The 25,738-nt window shown below is 37.4% G+C and overlaps 1 protein-coding gene across 7 annotated transcripts in view; it reads right to left on the reverse strand.

Moving 5' to 3' along the window:
* RIMS2 (regulating synaptic membrane exocytosis 2) overlaps positions 1-25,738 on the reverse strand; it is a gene marked incomplete at both ends in the record, with an annotated part of 475,681 nt that overhangs the window by 395,561 nt on the left and 54,382 nt on the right. For 2 of the 7 annotated variants that reach the window (XM_084260501.1, XM_084260491.1), the window contains 2 exons: positions 12,377-12,463; positions 12,859-12,891. The exons of the other annotated variants lie outside the window; for them this stretch is intronic. In XM_084260501.1, coding sequence (XP_084116627.1) covers positions 12,377-12,463; positions 12,859-12,891 — 120 coding nt within the window. The remainder of the gene's footprint in view (positions 1-12,376; positions 12,464-12,858; positions 12,892-25,738) is intronic. 7 annotated transcript variants of the gene reach the window in all.

A 25,738-nucleotide genomic window follows, 5' to 3' on the forward strand; every position in this document is an offset into this window, starting at 1 on the left:
CATGGCTGGAATATGTTTGTCACTTTAAATACATGTTTAATGTTGATATATTCTGCTGAAACAGAAGTCACCTGTTAATCAGATTTCTGTCATAAAATTTAGTGGTTCTCACCCTATTGGTAAACATTGCACTTGACACAATAAACATGTTTTGTTCTGGGGCGGGGGGGGGGGGGCAGGACATGATAACACCCAACTGTTCCAAAACTGGTTCCTGACACAGACTATACCCATGGATGAACTACACCTGAGATGAGGAGCCTGAGTGGATTCCTATTGACAGCACCTAAACTCTCTGTGGAATATACTTGCACTGAACCAAGAACATCCCTTTCCTAAAATAAGAATCAGCTGTGGATGCAGTGAATACACAATTGAGTGTAAAGCTCCCCTGTCCTGGCTGCTTGGAGAGGTTAACTCTAGTCTGGCCAGAACCAGGACATTCCCAAAGGATGACAAAAGTGTGACATGCAGGATGGATAACTGGAATTACTAACAAGCTTTCCAATTTTGCAATCATGTTTGTGAGACATCAAAATACCCAATAATAGGCCACAATAAAAACTGGATTTTTGTTTCTGTGAGACTGTTGGGTTGGGTTTTTTTGCTCTGTGACAATCTTCACCGTCTGTTAATGTTATTCATAGATGAGACTTTGTACCCAGTAGTACTCATCCTCACCCCAGGCTTCTGATCCACTCACCCTGGCACCATCTGTCTATGTTTGTTCTGAGTCCAAGATACTCCAGGAGTCACATCACTATGAATTTACTTCAACTTTCTCTCCATATAGAACATAATCAGAAAAACATCTTTATGAAGAGATAAGTGAATTTCCTCCTGTAAAATCAATTAATTCTACTAAGCCACCCATCCACTCACATGCAAATGGGAATGATTAAATTAAAAAATTTAAAAGATCCATTCATATGTAAAATTGAGGACCTAACTGAAGGGTGAACAATAGAAATGTTTTGAGGCCTTCTGAAAGCTAAATAAGATGTCTTGGATAACTGTTGAGACATGCTCAAATCTCTAAAACCAGAGCTAGAGGGAGTAGTACCACCACATTGCAAAAATCTGCACCTGGTAATACAGGACAACTGTCTCATCCAGTATACTTTCCTCAGGTAAACAAGGCAGAGCAGCTTCACATCCTGTAGCTGGCCTTTCTAAATCAGTCCGATCCTTTCCAGCCTCAAATCACATGGGATAAACAGACATTGCTTTCCTCTAGCCTTGCTGTCCCTCCACACCTCTTCAACTAATTGATCAAATACTCCAACTATTCCTTATCAAAGGAATGAAACAAGAAAACACTCAAAAGAACACTTTACTCACCCTCTTTCACTCTGGAACATGTGATACTTTCAACCACCAGAATACAACAAAATTAAGGCATATAACTGAGAGAATAAGCTTTTCCAAAGACAAACACAGCACTGATCTGTAGCTACCAATTAAACAGAAACGTTATTGATGAGAGTTGTGAGTTTAAAAGTATGTAACCAACATTTGAACTTTCTTCCAAAGAGCACTGCAGCTGGGAAGCCTAATTGTATTTCCAGCAAGCCTAATTATGTTTCCTGACTCCAGGGGACAGGAATTCCCCAGATACTGATAACTGACAGATCTGGTTCTGCTTTCAACCTGCAAGTTAGCAAAAATACCCACTGCTACGTGAAACTTGGCACGAAAACCAACCGCTGTTTCCACTGGTATCATTAGCAGCTGGAAATGCTCGATACTTCACAGTAGCATTCAGCACTACCTGCAGTGGGGCATCTGTAGAAGTCAACTGCACACGTAGAAACTACTCTCAGCACTTGTACTCAATAGAAAACATTAAGATGTGGGGCTTAAACCACACATGTTGCTTTTTGTGAAGCGTCAAACATCTTTTGGTACCAAAGAAGCTCAATGGAGTTAAAAGCAGCATTTCCAAAGTTATGGTCAATAACTGGTTCAGAACCTACTTCTCAGTCCTGGTTATTGATTCATTAAGCTGATCTTCTTTTTTAGAATTTGATCTAACTTTTTGAGGGTAGTTACAATGTTGGAACTGATTCAACCATAATCACTATGTTGCTCCTCAAAAAATGTATTCAACATGGTTCATTATGGTCTTTTCATGTCTTAATATCAATCATGCATCATAGAAAGGCCTGCTTGCATTTAGTTGTTTTAAGAATAATCTCAAGCCTTGGTGCAACCTAAACATATTTGAAATCTTTTATGTTTCAAATTTCCAATCTTAAAACTACCTTTTTGGAAAATATTTTTTATTAAACTAATCACTACTAATTTAAAGAAGGATGATGTCTTTGATAAATATAACTAAAAGTCTTTGTACAGTCACTCTAATTGTTTCAGCAAATACTATTTTGATTTCTAAATTACCTTTTATACACCTTTGACTTCAAATTCTTGGTCAACTTTCCTCCCAACTCATCCAATAATTAAAAAAATATCTCTTAGGTGAACACAACAGGAACCTCAAGTCAGCAGTTTTCTTGGGGAAACAGAAGCGACAATTCCAAAACAAGCCCAAGTTAACTGCTCCATAAAAATATTTTCCAAACAGTGAAGATAGACATGCATATCTGATGTCTTTGTGTGAATGATTCCTGAACATACTCTTTACATTTACAGTGCTACTAGGTTAGCAACATGACCCGCAGAAGTATCTTTTGAGGAAGGATACTGAAGACAGACTGTTACAGATAGATATGTATGTGTATGTATATCTACATATGTATATATATACACATATGTATCTATGTATACACACACACAGAGTTCCACTGAAGAAACTTAAGAAGTTCTAACACCTTTTGACTTTGTGATTCTGACTACTAAGCTTCTTACTGTTTCCTGGAAACCTCAGCAGAATTGCACACTAACAACTAAGAATTGTACAGTAACTACTAAGAATCTATTCTGATACATTTTCAAACTCGATAATACAGACAATATCATAATTTGTTGAGCTCCTCTTCAAACTGTTACTAATCAAGTGGAATTCAAAACATTTAGAACATCCCAAAAGCGCCGAATATCTCATTAAGGCAAACATCATGGGCTGAAGGCACTTTAAAAAATCCAAAACCTACTGGAAGTAATGTGGACTAAATGCTTTCAAAAATTCATGAACACCAGTATCCCTGAAGATACAAGTGAGAGGTAGAATAACTGAAAGTCATGAAACTTGTGTAAACAGTGTGTTAGATAGTTCAGCCTCATGATGCCATGTCCACATATATACATCACAGAAAATACTCACAATAACTGATTTCCATGGGCAAGAAAACCAATAGAGCAGACAAGCTCAGAGAAACAGAAGTAGTGCATAGGGAGAAATGGACACAGAAATCTTGAGTTTGAAAGAGATGGTCTACAAGAATATTTATTTTAACTACAGCCCAGAAATACTTCCACTAGTGCTGGCAATGGCATGCTACAGACCCTGATTCTCCAAACACTGCAGGGATCCTATCTGCATGTTTACAAAAGAGAAATCTGTGTACACTACTTCTGTCAGAGGTCAGTATAGAAGGAAACAAACAATCTTTTCAGCTTTCAGAGCCTCTGTTGCCGACTAGATACTTCTTTTCACATGGCTGTAGTTTTTACTTACAAGGCCACTTAAGATGCTTTTTTCACACATACAAAAATATAAAGTTTTGTTAATTATGTTCTATGTTGCAAGAAAAAAAAACAAACACACATTTCTTTATAAGGATTTAAGATACTTTTAACCTCATTAGTTACCAAATCTTGGTCTGATTTAAGTTGTTATTAAAACTACTGTCACCATTACTAGATGGTTTTCAGATCATAGCAGGATCAAGAGCTGCTAAGAGAACACAGTAACCCAATTCTCTCCCCTTTCCACTGTGGGGGAGTAAGTAAGTGACTGCATGGTGCTGAGTTGCTGGCTGGGGTTAAACCATGGCACCAAATCACATCACTACACCTTCAGATCATACACCAAGCACAGTCTGTCTGTACCATATGGTCTTCTCCTTTAGGTTTCAGAGCAGGATTCTGACTATGCAGGAATGCTGTAGAGCTGCTAAGCTTCCAGTTATCCCATCAGTATCAAGCACCTTACCTGTATTTCCATATAACAAAGTTTTTGTACTGGGCCTACATTCCCAACAGGAATACAGAATCAGCAAGAAAAAAAATGCTAGAGGGCAGAGAATGATTTTAAACAAGTGACTTTGATAATATAAATCCCATGGAAATTCTGATTTTGGCATTCATTATGTTCACAATGAGAATTCTGAACCTGTCCATTATCCATCAGTGATGTACCATGCCCTGTATTCCTTATTTTCTACCCAAGTATGAGATGACAAATGCTCCTCATTTGAAGAAAAAAAACAAAAGTAGCAAAAAGCTGATTTGTATCAACCTGCAAACAAAAGTATCAAAAAGTATTGTCCTTTTCTTTTGCTTTGTCTCAACCCAGGCATTTCCATGAATTTGACTAAGAGATTACTTTAACAAAATAGAAGCCCTGTAAAACATCTAAGATTATGTCACTTATGACAATATTTCACTGGTTAAAAAAATCCCAGTTATTAAAAGTTACTTCTGCACCCTTGCATTTTCCTCATAACTGATATTAATAAAACAGATACACATCATGAATGGTTAAAAATGGTCACTTCTAAATAAAAATCCAGATGTCTCTACAGTGAAATCTGTATTTTCAGAGAATTACAAAATGGTTTGGGTTGGAAGGGATCTTAAAGATCAAGTTCCAATCCCTCTGCCAAGGACAGGGACACCTCTCACTAAACCAGGCTGCTCAAGGTCCCATCCAACTCAGTCTTGAACACCTCCAAGAAAGGGGCATCCACCACCTCTCTAGGCAACCTGTTCCAGTCCCTCACCACCTTCGTAATGAAGAATTTCTTCCTAATGTCCAAACTAATCTACCCCCTTCAGCTTTAAAAACATCTCTCATATCTTTTAGGTCCCTTCAGGAACTGGAAAGCCACCATGCGATCTCCCCAGAGCCTTCTCTTCTCCAGGCTGAACAAGCCCAACTCTCTCAACCTGCCTTCATCGCAGAGGTGCTCCAGCCCTTTACTCATCACTGCAGCCCTCCTCCTGTTCCATCAGTTCCATGTTCTTCTTCTGTTGGGGACTCCAGAACTGAACACACAGGACTCCAGGTGGGGTTTCATGAGAGCAGAGGGGCAGAATCACTTCCCTTGACCTACTGGCCACACTCCTTTTGATGTGGCCCAGGATACGGTTGGCTTTCTGGGCTGTGAGCACACGTTGTTGGCTGTCAAGCTTCTCCTCCACTGGCACCCCTAAGTCTTTCTCTGCAGGGCTACTCTCTAGCACATCATCTCCCAGCCTGTATTGATGACAACGACTGCCCCCGTTCTTGTTGAACCTCATGAGGTTCACATGGGCCCACTTCTCTGGATGACATCCCATCCTTCCGGTGTGTCGACTGCACCACTCAGCTTGGTGTCATCTGCAAACTTGCTAAGGGTGCATTCAACCTCATCGTCAACGTCACTGATGAAGATATTACAAAATACCAACCCCAGTATGGACCCCCTAAGGGACACTACTTGTCACAGATCTCCATCTTCCACAGATAATAATTACCTGCATTTCCATATATGCTCTGGCCTGAAAGTCAGTCCACCCTTCATAAAGATTAAAGCTTTTTTTAATATTTCCAGCAATGTTTAGTCAGATTGCTGCAGAAAAAACAGCCATTCCTTTACCTACTTAGTACCTGGCAGATACAAAGAAAGGAAGTAACAGAGCAGGTATCTGTAATGGACTGAAAATTACATGGGAAAGCAGAAATGTGCTAGAGGAAGGAAACAAAAATGTATATAATGGATATTCACAGCCTTCAGACAAAGGAGCATGAATGAAGTGGATCACTTAGCACCAGAGATGGGATAGAAACATGTTGTTACACATGTACTTCTACAAACATTAGGAAAAGCAAGGTTCACATTTTATTTGGCAAGTCAAAAAATATCTCATTCCTTTTTGGTTTGTAATTTCTGAAAAAAATAGAAGTCTCAGAACTAGTCATATCACAAATAAAATAAGGTTCACACCATTCTTACTCACAAAATAGTTTGCCCTGTAAGTTTAAGGAGAAAGACTTTTAATTATTAAAAATAATGCATAGCCAGTGGAGGCCAGCAGCTATGATATGATCCTCTCTAGAAGTTTTGACCTTCCCAAGACAAGATTTGATAAACATCATACAAACTGAACTCGCTGTATGACCTCTCATCAGTACTTCACAGGATGAAATGCACGCTTCTTTGGTGGGAAAAAGAAAAAAAACAACAACAGAAAGAAACAACCCACCGATGCATTATGGTTACAGCCAATGCCAGACTGATTGCACATTGGACAGCCCCTACATCACGCGAGAACCCCTTCTGCCACTGTCACGAAGGCACGTTCCATTGGAGACTGAGGTCACTGATTCAGCTGCATGCTTAAAATGCTTTCCTCTTACTGTAGTAAGAGCATCACTTCTGTCTTGTTTAAGTTAAGCTTAAGCCAGCATTTTCTAAATCTATTTGCTTATCTCATTCAGACAACCTGTCATCCCTCTAGGGGTACTGTCCATTTCTTTTGGAAAGCAGTTCAAAGCAGGATGCTGTCAGCATATTAGTAGTGCCACAGCCTGTGACATACACAAACTCTGAGAATTTCAAAAAATAAGGAGGAAATACCCTCTCGCAAAGCTTGAGGGAGCTGCTTTGATTATGCTACAACATATTGAAGTCTGTATTGTCTCAATAAAAGCAAGCTTATTTACAACTGTAAATATATATATAAAAACATACTGGTCTTCAGCCATACCAATTTTTTTACTTCTCATTAGACTGGATAACACAAAATATCTAGAGATTTTAGTATACGAAATAGTTCCCATATAGCTCCACTTCAGCCCGACCTTATAAAGTGGAATTATTTTCCACATTATTATTTTAACTAATTTCTTATTTGAATAAAGTATATAGATTTGAATTGTCTCAGCTTGGGGGCCTTTTTTTCGCCTTGTCCTTGCCCACAATCACCATAACTGTTGGCCAGCTAAGTACTTTTGGTTGTGTTCTTCCCTTTCTACTGGACAAGTCTATTTTTGAATTCTGATCCTCATTATAACATACTACCCAATTTTTGTTTAAAGACTGCTTTTATGCTTTCACAAACAGACATTTTCTTAAACAAGCTCCTCACAACAGCCGTGTTTAATTTCCTCATTAATAGAGACTTCTAATTTATAAATAAAGTGGCATATATTATCTTTGAGCTATGACATTCTGTAGGTTCACCTGCAGGATTACAAATCTGTGTATATTTTAGGACTAAAATAGATCGGTTGGATTCCAAGTAAAAAATAGAAATACAATTCTTATGATGATTATATTTACCTGTCACAAACATGCTTATCTTTGTCTTCTGATAAAACTGACATACACCGTATTTCTGACTACTATCTAAGGCCCAATAACATTGTGAACTAACCAACCTTTTCTTCTACTATGAGGGAAAACTGTGAAAAAGTCTTGGGCATCGTTATAAATCAGACAGCCATAATCTTAAACTGCAAATGGTAAACTTAACAATCTCATAACAGTAAGAGTTATGATCAGTCATCAGAATCCCACAATGTTGAGATACCTCATCTTTATTATAAAGACAGGTCCTGCTCCTTATGTGTGTTCCTAAGTATCCACTGCTGGGCACTGCCAATACACTACTAGGCTAGATGACTCTTCAGTGCATCTTAGCATGGGAATTCCTTTATTTTAATTGGAGCTTAATACCATTACATAATGCTCCAAGAGTCATATAAAACAAAAAAACCCCTCCAAGTCAAACCCTTAGGCATAAAAAAACACCAACAAATTCTAATGACAAACAATCTGAATACACCTTTTACAAAATATATGCTATATGAATGTGAAGAAACAAAAATTGACAAATTGCTGAGCATCAAAAGCAGTTGCTTCAGGGGATGGCTAAGGATTTCTACTCTATATAGATGACAACATGGAAATATCTTGAGCACAGCAGATAAAACTGCATTCATTATGAAGAATGCATGAGCTGGAGATAAAACTATTCTTCATCAAGGAAGACCAGATATGCAAGACCACTCACAATAACCTCATGGCAATTGGGAGAGATGTCTCATGACTGGAGGCAAACAAATGTCACTGCTACATTCAAGAAGGACCAGAAGGACAGCCCAGGGAATGACAGGTTGGTCAGCCTCACACTGATCCCTGGTGTTGGTACAACTAATCCTGAGAACATTTCCAAGTCCACGAAGAACAAAAAGGTGAAAAGGAGTAGTCAGCATGCATTCACCAAGGAAAAGTCATGCTTGACTAACCTGATAACCTTCTACAATTAAATGACTGGATGAGGGGAAGAGAAGTGAATATTTTCTCATTTGTTTCAAGTGAGGCTTTCAACATTCTCTCCCATAAAGATCCTCAAAGAAAAGCTGATGAATTACAGGCTGAAGAGTAGACAGTGAAGTGCATCAAAAACTGATGGGCCCCAAAGGTGGTGATCAGTAGCACAGCCTGGTTGAAGGCCAGTAACAAGCACTGTACCCCAAGGGCCAATAGTGGGTCCAGTCTTGCTCAGTATCTTCATTAACTGGATGATATTGACTATCTTCATCATCTGGATGCTGGGGCAATGTGTACCCTCAGCAAATCTACACATGATACCAAACTGGAAGAGGTGGCTGATATACCAGAAGTCTGTGCTGATGTCCAGAGGAACCTCCACAGGCTAGAAAAATGGGCTGTCAGGATTCTCACAAAGTTAAACAAGTTGTGCACCTGAGGATGAACAACCCCATGCACCAGTATATGCTGGGGGCTTCCCAGCTGGAAAGCAGCTTGGCAGAAAAGGCCCTGCGGGTCCTCGTAGTTGAGCATAAGCCTCTAGCAAGGTGCTTTTGCAATCAAGAACAGGAATGGTATCTGGGATGCATCAGCAGTGTTGCCAGCAAGTCAAGGGAGGCAATCCTTCCTCTCCATTGAGCACTGGTATGGCCACACCCGGAGGACTGCGTCGAGTTCTGGTCTCCCCATTTCAAGAGAGACATGGACACACTGGACAGAGTCCAGCAAAAGGCCACAAGGACAGGCTGAGAGATCTGGGACTATTTAGTCTAGAGTGGGTGGGGAATCTTATCAATATATACATATACCTGAAGGGAGGGTGCAAAGATGATGGAGCCAAGCTTTTTTGAAGTGATGCCCAGTGAGAGGACCAGATAGCACGGGCACAGCCTGAAACAGGAGGTTCCATCTGAACACCAGGAAATGCTTTTTCACTGTACGGGTCGCTCAGCACTAACACATGTTTCTCTAGCCCAAACAGGTTCTAGAGTCTCCATCCCTGGAGCTATTCAAAAGCCACCTGGGCATGGCCCAGGACAACTGGCTCTAGGTGACCCAGCTTAAGCAGTGGGGGTTGGACAAGAGGAACTCCAGAGCTCCCTTCCAACCTCTGTGGTACAGAATTCAAGTCTAAGGGTGTCAGTCAGACTCTGCTCCTAAGGACACATTATAAAACATTCTTTCACCAGAACAAAGCTGAAGCACATAACATGATACTTCGCTTTCAACTACTACTACAACTCCTTTTCTGCCTTCTTTGGCCACATTTTATCTTCCCCAGACTGACTGTAAATATCTTGTTTCAATCAGCAAAGTTGGACACCCAGACATATCTTGAAATCCATTACAGACTCAGGTACTGATGGTGATTTCAAGTGGAAAAAGCCCCAATATGTATGGACAGGGGTTAAAATTTCTTCAGAAATACAGAGTTCCGTGCTGCTCTGCAGCATCCCACAATGTTACCAGGTACAACAGCTCTCTACAAGCCATTACCCTCAGGAAAGAAATTAAATCAAGAAGTTGTACCATTAGTATTTCTGTTCTATTTTCTCCCTCACAAAAATAAATCATATTCATCAGTAAATGAAATTACCACAAATAAACAGTGCTGGACGACATTTTTTAAAAGTCACTTTGTTCCCTTGTCACAGCACAGGACGTGCTACACTTGTGTCTCTGCTAGCAGGTGTTTGCTGAACCCACTCCTTAAGAATTTCAGTGGCACAGCTTCCACTCAAGCCCTAGGCAAACTGTGTGAGCATTTCAAGTTCTTTCAGTTAAAAAGTTTTCCCTACCAACCTGAACCCTTCCTGATGCAATTTAAGTTTCGTTCTTTTTGCTTCACAACTAGAGGCACGGAGAAGAGATAATTGACTTTCATTTTCCATCAACTTTCTGCATAACTAAAGATTTGTCCACCTCCAGGGATTTTGTCTTCAGGAGGCTAAATCACCTCATCTGTTTCAATCTTTCCTTATACATGCCATGTTTCCTAAGCATCTGATCACTCATTCTCACTAGTCTCCACTGAATTCCAAGTGCTCCACACCATTTCTGATTTATGGTGTCCAAAACAAGGCACACTATTCCAGATGAGACCTTACCAAATCTTAGAAGAATGAAAACTTCTTCACAGCACTTCCAGGCTAGTGTCTATAAATTCCAGTATGACACTTATCTCTTTCACAATACTGTCTCCTGCTCAATTTACATATTCTTATGGTTCCCAGATTCTCTGCCAGAGGACTTCAACCATCACCATTTTTCTCTATATCACCTACATAAACTATGCCTACATAACTACACCACCTTACATTCACCCTTTTGAATGGCATCATAACCATAGCTTAGAATTTACAGGGTAATTTTGAAATATAGTCCTGCTATTTGATGTTACCTTTCTTCCAGACTTGTGCCATCTGTAAATTCATGAGTATGAAATTTACTTAATTTCTTAGTTAATAGAAACACTCAGAAGAAAGGCAGTTACCAAAGAGACTGTTGTTAAAAAGGGAGAGGGGGGGTGAGGAGAAATCCTTCCATAATAACAGTAACCACTTATACAATACTTGTTGGCAACTATAACTCAACTATTTACACAAAGTATATAGTACTTGCAGTTTCTTCAAAGCCATATGCTTCATACATACAACACTGGTAAGCAGAACAAACTTTGCTACGTTAAGGAAACTGGTAATACAAAGGGAGGTACTGAGGCATTGTGAAGAGAATGTAGCATCACCAGTATCTAACATTAACCAATTAAGAAACACTCCACTATTAATACGATAAGAAATTTTATAAGAACTTAAATGAGGATATCAGAAACAGAGCTCAGAGTACACTGGTTTACAGAATATCAATTTTATGGTCTGTCTCTCTGTTATAATTTTTCTCACTACATACTCCCAAAATTCACAGCTTTCATGGCCTGCAAGTATGAAACTCCACTAAAATATACATATCTGAAAATAAACTAAAACTGATTCTACCTGGAAAATCTTTAACAAATAATATGCATGTTTTAAACCAGTTATGCATGGGTTCAAAACCAAGCATTTCTTTTATCATGTGAACTTACAAGACATTCCCTTTTAGAAGAAAGAAAACCAGCAACATAACGGCTTAAAGCTTAAATAATGATGGAAGCCACAATTTAATAATGTTAAAATTTGAGAGTAATTATTTTTTGAGTTTGCCATTATGAAAAGAATATTTTCAGCTCCAAGCTTCACATTCTACTGTCAGACTGAAAGTCCTAGCTTTGCCAGTTTCTGTTAAATGTTAAACATCTCAGATAGAAAGAAAAATAACTTTTTTCAAATGGCTTTCACACTGGCTTAGCACTGTAAAAAGACCATGGATGAAATACTGGCCCCATCAAAGTCAAAATTCCTTCAGCTTTGATGGAACCAAGATTTCACCTATATCTGCTAAAGTTTTGAAACTTTACAGATATTTAAGAAGTAAGAAAAAAAATAGAAATGGCACTGTCATGGTCCTTAAAAAGTTACTCATACATATTATGTTGATTTCTATAGCATTCTATGCATGACCAATAACACCATACCATGCATCAGCATAGACATGCTACATATAATGCTACACATCCTATCAATCCAGCTCCTCATGCACAGAAAACTCCACTTCACTGGGAGTTTCATGTATGGAGCAATTGTAGAAAAAGGCATATGGAGCAGTAGTAACTCCACGATTACATTCTAGTGTAATCACTTATCAGCTACTGATAAGGAAAGTACAACCTGATTTTTAGCTTTCCCTTTGCAAAGGAGGGGTCAGAAAGCAAACAATGTCAGCTTGTAAAACGCCCTGAGAGGATGTTCTAAGTGGGCAATTATTTTAAAGATACTCTCCAGTATGTTTTAATGCTACACAGATATTACTTAATCTACAGAGAGCAGCTTACTTACGTCTGGGGCTCCTTTTCATTTTGCTGCTTTTGCTGTGGTTGAAGAACGTTATTTACCAGCTCAGTGATCCCACTAAAGGGAAACCACCTGTTTAAATAAGCAAATAATGTGACTGAATAACCAATAAAACCACACTACTTTAAATGTTTTCTTATCTAATGTTAATAGAAATAGGCAGGCGGAAAAGCTAGAGCCAATGGGAGTGGGAGCTGCAATTCTAAGTCAGCCACTAAGGATGTAAGGGAAATAAAGTTTTACAGTTCAACAGTTCACAAGCAGGCAGCAAGAACCTACATCCAGCTAACGTGGATGAAGTAAGAAGCTGCAGGCAGCTCTCTTACAAGCCAGTCAGGAAGCAGATGACAAACTACCTGCAGCCTCTCAGGTATTAGTGAAAGCTAATACCATCAAAGGTGCAGAAAGCAGAACATGGCAAAGGTAGAAAAGTCAAGCCTACTGCATTTTTAAAATATTTTACTTACTGTGTCAGCTGTGGTTTTTGCTCTTCTTTGACCCTAAAAAGATAAGTTTGCACAACTGAGTGCAACATGTTGTAAAACAACTACCCTGAACTTCTACAACCTGTATCAAATGGGCAGAAGAAAGTTCTTACTTTGAGTTAAAAGGAACTAATTTAATTTTTTTTTGCACATTTATATTCAGTTGTATTCTCTGCTTATTTCCATTTAGATTTGAAAAAAGGGGGAATACCAAGTATCTAAAACTTTTAGTTACAAAATGAAATCTCTAATGTTCTATATCTGGCTTCCAATTCTTTGAACAGAATATCATGTTAGAGTATAATACATTCAGCTGTAAATGCAAAGGAAGGGTCTCTGAGTATGTTAACTGTTTTTAGTTTATTTAAAACCAATTGCCTGTCACAATTCCAGGTGAATTTTTAATATGTAATAGGCCATTTAAAATGCAAAGTCCTGAACTCATAGATTAAAGGAAAACCTGCATTATATTTATTAAATTGCAATGATGCCAGGGTCTGCATACAAGGTAACTCAAAAAACGAAGGAAGGAAAGCTAAGGAATTTTGCTCTGAATAAAATTTACTAGGACTTGCTAAAAGAAATAATTAGATAATACATGCAGTAGGTCTGTATAGTACTGATTATTATTTGTTCGTTGTCTTTAGGAAAACATTCTACCTGTAAAAAATGCTTTGATCTGAGTGAGGAAGTTCTATGGAATTCTTCTCCACCAGACCCAAGAATGGAGATGTATACTCATGGGAATATTTCTATCCCCTAATTGCAAATATGTGTCTTAAATATCAAGTTAAGTTCTAGGCTCCCTATATGTTCAAAAAACTCCAAAATATTCCTGAATAGATACTCTGTATGTCTCTCTGGAAAATACTGTCTTACCTAACTAAGCAGGGAGTGCAGGCTCCTAATTTAAGCAGATGCTTAAAGTCTGACAGAAAATCAAACTCACTAAAATAGCTTCCTGTCTCCTCCTCCATATGACACCACAGTGACTATCTCTATAAGGGTCCAGTAAATACACAAGATCTAAACAAGTGGAAGCTAAGACACACTAAAAACTTTCCAAAACTGACTACAGTAAGGGAAAACTGCAGATGCAGCACACAGTAAAATGTCTTCTAGCATGGTTTTGCCTCTTCAGGGCTTTTATATACAAATAAACGTTCCAGTTTAAAAAAAAACATCCAACCAAAACAAAACAAAAAAAACCCACCACAAAACCCCCACCAAAAATCCACCACTCACACGTAAAAGCAAATGAACACACACACAAAAAACCCACTCCAAAATTAAGAAAATAAAAATTTCTGATGCACTCGCAGTTCCATTCTACCACACATCTTAATATTAACTGTAGTTTTTGGCACAGGAAATTCCAAGGGGGTGGGGTGAGAGGGGCAGGGAATCAAAGTATATCTGTACTTTCTTCACTAGACATTCCATTCAGAGCCCCCAACATTAAGATCCTAAAGGCTCTATATGCTCAACGGTGAGAAGGAAACATTCTCAGACAATGATTCAGAGCTCTTAAATCACATACCGAGGGCTAGACAGAGTAAGTATCACCCCCTTGGTAACTGGACAAAGAACACTGAGTATGCAGCTAATCCATGGTTCCTTATATTTTTCTCCACACATCACCCCCAAACAATTTTACTGGAAACTATTATTACTGCACAGTGAATGTTTCTATTGAACTAAAGAAAGGAAATCTGAGCACGTTACATAGTCAGATTGCAGTCGACACCTTTCCTTTGGATAATGACCATGGTCAATTTTTTTCACAAGTGGAACTGTGATCAAAATAGAGTAAGTTCACAACTGCAGCAGTGCACACTACTTCTGAGCATGCTGTTTGAAACCTTTGGTATGTTTTTATCAACAGGATCCAGATTCTTTACATAATAGTACATGTTTGGTGACTTCAGTTGCAGCTGCAAACCCTTGGCATTCTTTTGATATCTTTAGCTTAGCACCATTAAATAAAAAAGCATTGCCTGTTCGTAGACACTTTGAAAAACTGCATTCAAAATTATTTTCCTAGCATTTTATAGGAGCACGATGTTCTAGGTCAGATACGATTTGACCCCACAATTCAAAATATATCTCCTATGAAATATCTTTTTCTCCTCCTACAATGCTGCGTCTCATCCACTATACAATTTCCAACACTGCAGTTATGTGAGGATAACAGCTTCCATTATTATATAACTGTGACGCACTCCTTGAGCACTCTCCATACATCCTTCAGTCCTGGATTAGGCAATGAACTTCCCTGACTTTATAGCAACCACGGAGGACAAGCTACAATTCAAAAAGAAATAATGAATATATCTTTTGAAAAAAATTGATTCTACCATCTGAACTTAAACTACTATTGACATTGTAGATCCAAAGATCTGGACCCTTCAGGTATATAGCACAGATATAGATCTTTCACAGTCAGGGAATAGATAGAGATTCTGGACCTAAATCAGCCAACAATAGGTTCTCTTTCCAAAAGACTCTTCAATCAGATGAATTGAGAATTTGTAGTAACTGATAGAAATAATTGCACATTAGATGAAATACACAAATTCATTTTTAATACAACTGTGGTTTAAACAGCTTTTTCTAGACAAAAGATGACTGAAGACATTCCAGATTCTTAAATCCTGTCTACATACACACATAGAGTTGCATTTACAAGAACTGCTTTATGTTTTAACAGATCATGTACTCCCGTATATATGTACTGCTTTCTCCCTTCCTTTCAAAAATTGTTTAAAAGGAGTGGGCTGACAGGTCAAAAACCAAATTAAACCTCAATTTACTCAACACACTAACTGAAAAACCCCAAGCAGTATGACTGCATTCTGCTTCTTCCAGACAACTTTCTCACATTTTTTCAATTTTATCCTCCAAAAACTCTGCCAAGCACGATGCCAGATCTAGTTATTCACTATAAACAATTTCCAATCAATACGTGTTTACTAAAACCACCAACAGGCTGCAGACAATGTGTCTGACCAACAGTGACTGGGACAATGCATTCTAGCAGTGCAGAATATTAAATACCACCTATTTTCAATATTTATTGTTTCTGTGGCTACTGGAATTCACTCAACACTTTGCACAAGGACCAAATTAATTCTAAAATGTTAACAGAGTCTGAAGCCTTTATCACAACTTTTTTGGACAACTCTGTACACTGCTTCACTTGACGACAAGTCAAGATTTTTCTACATGTCAACAGTAAAGAATTTTTGCACCTTGCATTTTGTCATCAGGAAACATTCATGCACTTTGCACTTTGAAATATTCATAGTACCGTTCCTCTTGTGTTCCACTGCAAGCCTACACAGTGCAAGCTCCGGATCCCTTTGATCTTTTCCAGGAGCTAACATCATTAGGTTAGATCTCAACTCTCAGTGAACACTTTTTGATGTTAGATCGTTCCTGTGTACTATATATTTCTTCAAAGATGATGACTAGTCCCACTGGCACAGAGAATGAATAGGACAGAATGGAAAGAAGAGGGAAGAGAACAAGAAAAACAGAAGCGGGAGAAAGGGTAATAAAAACATTAACACAAAAATGTAAAATGTTATCTCCCAATACTTTTCTATTCTCCAATCTACTGCCATGAGTAAAAGCTCTTCTCTAAAGTCTACTATGCCAAAACCGTAAGCTATGCTTCCCAAAAGATGCATTGATGACAGGTAAAGGAACAAGTACTCTGCTACCAGACTTCGCTACTTTTGCATATTTGGGTGCACAGCCACAAAAAACATGTGGGCAGAATTCATTATTATGAAAATAACCCATAAAAAAACCTCTACACCTCCTAGATACCTGAAATGAAACAGCTACCTAGTTCTCCAGTGAAGCTTGGGGAAATCCAGATTTCAGAATCAGCCATCCTTGACAGGGATAACCCAATGCCTATCTCAAAACCAACATCACTCTCAAGATTCACAACTTTGCCATCTTCAGAGATTTGATTTGCGGGAATAGTCTGGGCATACCTAATGCCTCCTCAAAACACCAAGCTGAGCATAAAACACTCTCATTTAAGAATGTTAGTGGCCAGTAGTTGCAGTCCTTTACTGAGTAGTTTACTATGCTCTCGTAAGCCTGAGGGGACAAAAAGCATACTCCTTATCTCCTAACAACCTCACTGAGATGCTTAGAAGAGGCTAGAGTGGGATAGAAGTTTTTTCCTACATCTTTTGTTGAAGATAAGAGGATTGGGCATACAAATCAGTCTTTCATTTGGGATTCTGATTTTCTTCATCCATGAGTAAAGGTATTTAATTTTTACTTGTTATTACAATTAATGTTGTAATTGATGTGGTCAGTATCTATTTAAGGAAGTTGTTGATGCTTCTACAGTAGCTATTTTTATTAAATGTGTTGCCTGTGAAGCCTAGAGAGTAGTTAAGCTTAGAGAAAACAGCCTAATGGCCCAACACTCTAAGCAGAACACAGGTACAGTAGTGTCAATGAGCAATGCATGTTATGATGAACTTGATTAAGAATTCAGATGAAATATCAATACCCAGAACTATCTGGTTTTCCTAAAGCATATCACACAGGAACAAGGAGGGATAGTCTCAGATCTGTAAAAAGAATCTTCACATTTTTCTTCCTCTACAGATACAATACTGTCATTGACCTCCAGCTGTGTTCACAGCAAAGAGGTAGAGAATAATTGAGAGAAGACTGCAGCAAATGATTTTGTTTCAAATATAGATTTCTAGTTAAGTACATAAAAGACCCATCTACAGAACTACTATCGTTCAAACAAAAACAACAGCATGAATGCTAACTACTTGACACTGACAAATATTACAAAGTGAATTAAGCTGAATACTATCCTCAGGATTTGAATTTGTTCCTCTTTGTATTCCAGACCTCACTAGCCCAGATGACAGTACAGAGTCAGCAGCTCTTTCAAGAGTCAAGATGCCAGCCCTTCTTTGAAGGGAAGACAGTATTCTCTTTCTCACTCTTCAGTAATTGCCTGCAATTATTAGCCCATTTGTACTATTCCAAAATCATTTGATAATTAGCAAATGTCTTCTTAATGCAAACCTAGCGAAAAGCAAAGAGTGATGACAAAAGCATAAATTCCAGTTATGGATTTCAAGTTAGATACTGCTAATTCTTGCATGCAAGTCTAAAAATGGAGATAGTGCTAATTCACAGGACTACTGTAATTACACATTACAGGCTATTCTGGGAAAAAAAAGGATTATGCAGAAGCCATGTCTCATAAGTAATAAAAGGAGGGCATCTCCGTGTAGGATATGCTTGTGATAGTGGCTATATAGGTGAAAAATCTTATGAAAAGTCTATTACTAAAAAATGTCTATCAAGGAGCTATTTTTGAAGCCAAACTTTACAAGATGATGCTTCCATCAGCTGACAAAAGAAGTTCTAACCTGTCAAAGGCAGAGACTCATGTCCTTTAGGGCACACAGTTTTGAATTAAAGACACTTCAACAGAAACTCATAAGCAGATCAAAACCAAACCAAACTTAAATTACCTTAAGGGATTCAACTTTTTAAAAGAGCAGATAATGGCAGGACAAGGGGGAATGGACTAAAGCTAAAGGAGGGAAGGTTTAGATTAGATATCAGGGGGAAGTTTTTTACAGAAAGAGTGGTGAGGTGCTGGAACAGGCTGCCCAGAGAGGTAGTGGATTCCCCGTCCCTGGAGGTGTTCAAGGCCAGGTTGGATGGGGCCCTGGGCAGCCTTGTGCAGATCCAGGACTGGAGGTTGGTGTCCCTGCCTGTGGCAGGGGGGTTGGAACTCTGTGATCCTTGGGGTCCCTTCCAACCCAGACCATTCTATGATTCTATGATTCTATGATTAAGATACTAAATTGTGCAGGTACCCAACATACACTAGACGAACAAATTTGTTCATGTTTTGTGGTAACACATGCTGCTTACCAGATGCCTGAGAAAATCTTTGCCATACTTAAAAAGGAGAAGAAACTACCCTTGCAATCAGAAATGTTTAACTAAGGTTCAACAAGCTGGGATTTCTGCATTCTGTGGCTGATCACTTAGCTTCCAAAACCCTAATTACTGTGCCCAGTTCTAGGCTCCCCAGTTCAAGAAAAACATGGAACTACTGGAGAAAACCTAGTGGCAGGCTGTGAGGATGATTAGGAGACTGGAACATCTGCATGAGGAAAGGCTGAGAGAGCTGAAGAGAATAATGCTGAAGAGATCAACACTAAACATCTAAAGGGCTGGTGTCAAAAGAACGGGGTCAGACTCTTATTGGTGATGCCCAGCAACAGGACAAGGGGCAATGGGCACAAACTGGAGCACAGAAAATTCTATCTCAACACGAGGAAAAACTTTACACTGAGGGTGACCAAGCACTGGGACAGCCTGCTCAGAGAGGTTGTGGAGTCTCCTTATCTGGAGACATTCACAACACGCCTGGACACTGTCCTGTGCAACCTGCTCTGGGTAATCCTGCTTTAGCAGGGGGGTTGGACTAGATGATCTCCAGAGGTCCCTTCCAAACCTGACCATTCTGTCAGTCTGTGATTAAAGGAAAAGAGTAAAAAGGATATCACTCCATAAAACATTTCACAGACTAAAAATGCAATTACTAAATTAACACTTTGCAACAATCTGAAAAAATACAGCATTACTCAACATGAGCTGCGCTAAAGACTGCAAGGGAAGCTGGTAAGAAAGAAAAAAGCAAGTGATTTCAGTCTTCAGTAAATTAAAATATTTTGGTAATGGTATGTAACCATCTGTCTTGGGAATTTATATACTCCCATTCTCATAGTACACAATCACAAGCTTTTAAAAGCATTTACCATAACCAACATTTCTTAATGCAGAAAAACTCCGTTCCCAGTATATCCTGGAAAATGTCACTGAAAATAAAATGGTATTTTAAAATACAATGATAAAATTCTAAACCCTCTCCCCTCTTCCTTCCACTTGCCTTCCACTCTTTCTCACCAAAAATGATATTCAGTGCATAACTATACCTAAACCACTGTGGGGATGCCTGTTCCATTGGTCTAACTAGGGACTGTGCTGAAAAAGGAGGAAGATGATCAGCTCCAGTCACATTCAAACATTCTTACTACAGTGTCTTAGAGTGTGAGGTCCATTAATACATTTTCCTACACTGCCTGCTGTGGACTCTTCTGCATCTTTTCCACAGTGTCCTATTATATGTGCTGCACCAAGTGGCAAATTTAAAAAATAAAAAATAAATTAGTATGCAGTGACTATCTGTTCACACTTTGGAAGTTGAGCTATCTGACACATACACAACATATAACTTCATCTACTGCCACTCCTGAAGAACAGTGGAGTTAACAGAATCACACAAAGGCAGGGGATCAACACAGTCACACTTTCAAGTATGTGTAAAATCATCTGTTTCCTTGAAAGAGGGCAACTCTACAGATTAACTAATTTAAATTGTAAGCATATTTAACTCCAAGAAAAGAGTTTTAAGGGATGTTAAAGTCAAATGGGTAACTAGAAAATATTTACATAGTAACTAAATTCTCTGCTTTGACTATCCAGTTGATGCTATAAGAACATTCACCTTAGAACATCCAGCTTAATCATTTTTGATCAAAATTAAAGCCTTTATTTTACATGAATGCTCCAAGTTTTTTATCGATTTACAGTAGATGAATTAAGAAGGATCATATTTTAGACAATCAAGTAACATTTTTTCAAAGAAAAAACTTTTCTGATGTAGTGTGTAGGTTATTTGCTTGACTAATTTTGACCTTTTTGTACCAAAAGTATCAGCAGTTTCCCCAAAAATCACCTCCAACATCAGTAGCTGAGAGGTAATTGGGCATTTAGTATTAGCAAACAAACAGGTGAATAAGTTTGGTACGCAGACTAGAAACAATACCTGTAACACAGAAAAATTTCAAAACCTATCTAAAGAGGTTAAACATCCACCGAAATCTGAAGTGATGTTAAATACACAAAAGAAACAAGAAAGCACCATATACACTTTACAGATAAGCACATGTGCCTCTATAATGGTCCCAACTGAAGAAGCTCCCTGCATGAACCCCAGAAGACCACCACCCATAAACATAATAAATTATGTACTGTAACTTTTAGATGAGAATTAAAAATAGAATACTTTTACTGAAGGTTCCAGACAAACATGTCTCAAGGTAAAATTTTGACACTACTATTTTTAGAAAACATACAGTAAAATGTATAGAAAACATAGTGCTCAGCAGCCCTGTACACTCAACTCTAAAACTGAAGAGTCTGACAGCACATTTAGATTATTTCAGAAGCAGTACAATAAATCAGACTGTGTTTATCTTAGGATATAAGCTCTTTAGGGCAAAATATTTTCTATCATTTTTTTCTGGAGGAAGAGATAGAGACACTGTGTTCTAGAAATGAAAGCTCCCCCACTTCTCCCACCTTGTTTGGTCAGACCTTTTCCTTTCTGCTATGCGGCTGATGGTAAAACCATAACATGAGTGTCAAAATCACAAATCAGTACATGAGATAATGACTGTAGTACAACTGTAATAATAAATAAGTACTACACTGAATGGTAGCCATTACGTTATGTGCAGTTCCAATAATTAGTTCATGGATCAATGCTCTCTCTTGAAGGTTATCCAATACTGCAAGCGGGAGGCCTCAACCAGGGAGGTGATATTAAAAGGTCAGTGTTAAAATCTAGTGTTTTTCCAAACCTACCACACTGTTTAAAATAGGCTACTGCAGCTTTTTCCTATTTTTAGCAAATAAAAGAATATTTTGGTTATCACAGAGTAAGTGGGAATTTGTAACCGTCAGCATTATAATTGGTTGCCATGTGGAATATGCCAGCTGCTTCCCGCTTGGATATCTTGTGTCTGCTGAGGGAACAAGGCATGTACAAAAACTAGGAAAGTAAAATTATAAAGCAATAACTAATAGAAAGTCTTGGATCAAGAAAAGTTGTAAAAGGGGGAATAAAAATAGCTCAAAAATAGCAGCATTATTCATCCTACATAAACAATATTAATGTAAGAAAATGTATTCAGTGAAGAACTGTCTTCCAGTCTTAGAGTTTCAGAAGGTTTTTTTCAGGTTGTCACATTACCAACTTTCTTGAACTAGGAGTTTTACCAATATGATCTTCTCTGGGTAAATAATCCATTACCTCTTATGCCATTCTGACACCATATATAATAGCCATGAGATCAGACCAGCTAACTTGCTACAAGTAAAATAAAAAATCAAAAATCAAAAAAAACCCACAAAGATCCAATCAATGCATAGGAAGGCTGTCAAGGGTAGCAGTTAAAAAGAGCAAGCAAGTTTTAAGGAAGCCTTGAGCCTTAGTAAATATTTCTTTAACAGAGGTTTATCTATGCAATTTGGTTCATTTAAAGAACAGCTAGTATTACATAATTCTCCCCTAGAATGAATTATCAAATCCAATTTCAAGAACATGAGATACAGGTAAAAACTTCATCAAATTTAATGGGGTTTTTTTCAGTCAGTGGACTCCTTTCTAGAAAAAAAAGAGACTGTATTCCTACAAATACTAATTTTCTTCTCTTTCAGAAGCTACATTGGGGGCAATCGTTTAATCACTTATCATCTGTCCTGCAAAATATTTATCCACACAATTGTGTCTCTCACGCAACCTGAAAATCCCCAAGTTCCCTATAAACTCAGTGCTTGCACTATACACAGGCTGAAAAGCCTCATGTAGGAGCCTGACACTTCTTCACGGCCTCTACATTAAGATCAGCTGCCTTTACTCAGGATGCTCAGGGTGTTCTAAACTACGTTAACAAAACTTTAGCTGGTGAAGCTTTAAAAACATGTATACTGAAGTTATTGGAAAAAGAATTCTCTCGATTTTATATAGGTTTAATCTTTTTTCCTCCAACTTAACAGATGCAGATATATGGATATTTTGGGCAGGTGATTTACAAAGAAAAAAATATTCAACCTAAAATAGCAAGATTCAAATCAGAGAAGAATACTAGACTTTCCTCTCATTATCGAAGAAGGAGCACAAGAAAATTTTGTCCAGTTTTCATGTAGGATTTGTCACTAAATGTGAATCTGTGTAATTATGGGGCTCCCATAGCAAGTCTCAGGTGAGATTTGGGATGAAAAATGTTTGACTTACATATACTACCACAGCCCAATCTTCTAACAAATCTGATATTTTGACAGCTAGAATTCATTTGAATCTATCTATTTTAAAATTAAATCTAAGAAAATTCTCATTATTTTTTACTTAATTACTGTTAGATTGAATTTAGCCAGGTTTTGTTTTTCTCATTTGTTTTCCTTTTTTAAGAATGGTACTAAACAGTCATTTAGAAGGAAAACTTTTGTCTAATACAATCCTCAAGACTAATACTCACCCTTACACCTAATGTTACTTTAAAAAAATCAGGTTTCACCATGGGAGTGCTGAAAAAGCACTTAGTTTTCACGTCGACACCTGTAACCCTTTAATATTTTGTGAATTAAATATTTTTGTAAATAAGAAAGTCTTATAGTCTTTACAGTCCAAAATGTGAGGCATAACACAATAGCTGCCTTAAAGCAAGGCATACTTTTAGTTTTGGAAATGAAGATGACTATAATAATAGTGGCCGTGAATTATCTTGTCTTGTTCATGACTAAAATGCAAACATTTACCAATATCTTTGATAGTACTAACACAGGCTTAAATATATTCCTATTTAACAAACAAGTTTACAAGACTATTTAGCCTTGAGTAAATCTTTAATCTCGATGCACAATTTTACCAAAATGAACTTCAGCAGCAGATAATCAAATACCATTTCAGTCATTTTTCTATACTTGTTTTCTTAAAAAGACGAAACAAACTTTTTTTTTTCAGAAAAATACTTTTCTCTTAATGTTACATTCCATTTAAACAAAAGTCTTAATCATAATGATTTTTAAGGACTATTTATCACAGCATCTGGCTTGCACCATTCCTCATATAATGCAATCTTTATATTAGAAAGATGAGACATTGTTTTTCTATTTATGCTGCAGTCTGTTTGGCAACTAACTGAAACTCTCAGGGAATCCATAAAACAAAGCAGAAAGTGTAATTTTAAAACCAATATAAAAGCTAGGACACTGAAATCAAAGACATTTAATCCCTCTCAAGTAACAAGTATACCAATGTAACAATGTGAATATAGTTTTTTTTCAGAACAAACTACTCCAAAAAAGTAAGTTTTGCTAGGAATTTTGGTTGGGTTTTTATTCCTTCTTCAACAGTAGATGGCATTCCAAGCATCTCCTGCAGAAAGTGCTTTCCTAGATACTTATACTATCACCAGCTGGTACAGTGAAAGATGCACCCTGGGCTCAGCTGCGAGCAGGTGAATTAAATAAAAACTCATTTTAACTCTGTAATTAATTTGAAATGCATTAGTAATTACTTTGGTCTTGACATGTTACTTTGCCTGTGAAAGAAGGATTTTATAACACTACTAGCTATAGTATATTCACCAGGTGAAAATCATATACACTAAGAGTTCAACTGCTACACAACAGAGAGTTAGCATTTCTCAGACTGTGACATTTAATTGCATGAAATGGATTCAGATTTCTTCCAGAGTGCAGGCAAACAATTGCTTGCAGAGGAAATTACAGGAAGAGGAATAACACCATGGATTTCTTCTTGCTCTCAGCCTCTTCCAAACCAGCCTCCTCATAGAGCGCCCCTTTGTAGGGCAGACATCGTGCATCCACTCATACACGAAGGTCTGAACAAAGACCATATAATAAATAGTGGTATTGGCAGTATAAATTCTTCATCAGTAAGCTGGCTTACTGAATGGCATGAAAAAGACAAGTTCACTACCAAAAAAGAAACAATACAGTTTCTGCTGTGAAAAAGAGATTAGAATCTAAGATTCAAACCAGAAATGAAAAAGAGAAGAAAAATAAATGAGAAATACAACAGTAATGCAGAATCTAGAGGTCCATATAAATTTGGTGACGATACTTTCAAATAGATGTTTTTAATCTAGAAAAGTGTCATTCTTACTGGCACAAAACTTCCTCTGCCATCTTTTTGTGGAACAGCAGAAAATATAATTTGTATATCTAGATATGGCCATGTTTAACAGTCAATTTATCAAGAAATCATTAATTTTTGCTGATTTTCTGTTGCTGTTCACATAAATCTTGAGATGAAGAAATAATATTGTTAAAGAAAATTTTTAAAATACTTTCTGTGGGAATAATTCCAGTATTTACAAAACCCTCTGTTATGAGAATAAAACAGAAAATCCTATATTTTTTCTGAGAATATAATTTAATAAAATTATATTATATAATTGAATAAAAATATAAATGGGAATACTTATAGCTCATTTTGAATCATCTGTTCACGTACTCTACAGAATTTATTAGAGTTTATCTGGGAAATCACTAGAAATTACTGAGATATAATCTCATCTATTTGTGTTATAATCTCTCTATCTACATTAGATATTGGAGATAAACATGCTTCCTGGTTTACATCCTACTGAAAGAAAACACATGCAGTTTTATTTAAAAACAGATGTTGTCTGGTGATTCAAATGATGCATAGAAGAGCCAGAACCATAAATAGAATACTATTATAAACTGTCTGCATAACCAGTTATAATAACAGAGTTTACAATAATGGAAATTTTCTTTTCCATTGAGTTTACAAGCCTGAATCAATGTTCCACTGAGGAATAAAATATATCAGTCTATTTTTTTTTTTACAGAGTAGTTTGATATTTCTGTGTACCTTTCCCCTTTGCTGAGCACTCTGTGAGGTTTGCTATTTGCATCGTTATTTTAAAGTGAATTAAATTTAAATACTATT

Source organism: Gallinula chloropus, assembly GCF_964237585.1.
Source record: "Gallinula chloropus genome assembly, chromosome: 2".
Lineage (NCBI taxonomy): Eukaryota > Metazoa > Chordata > Aves > Gruiformes > Rallidae > Gallinula > Gallinula chloropus.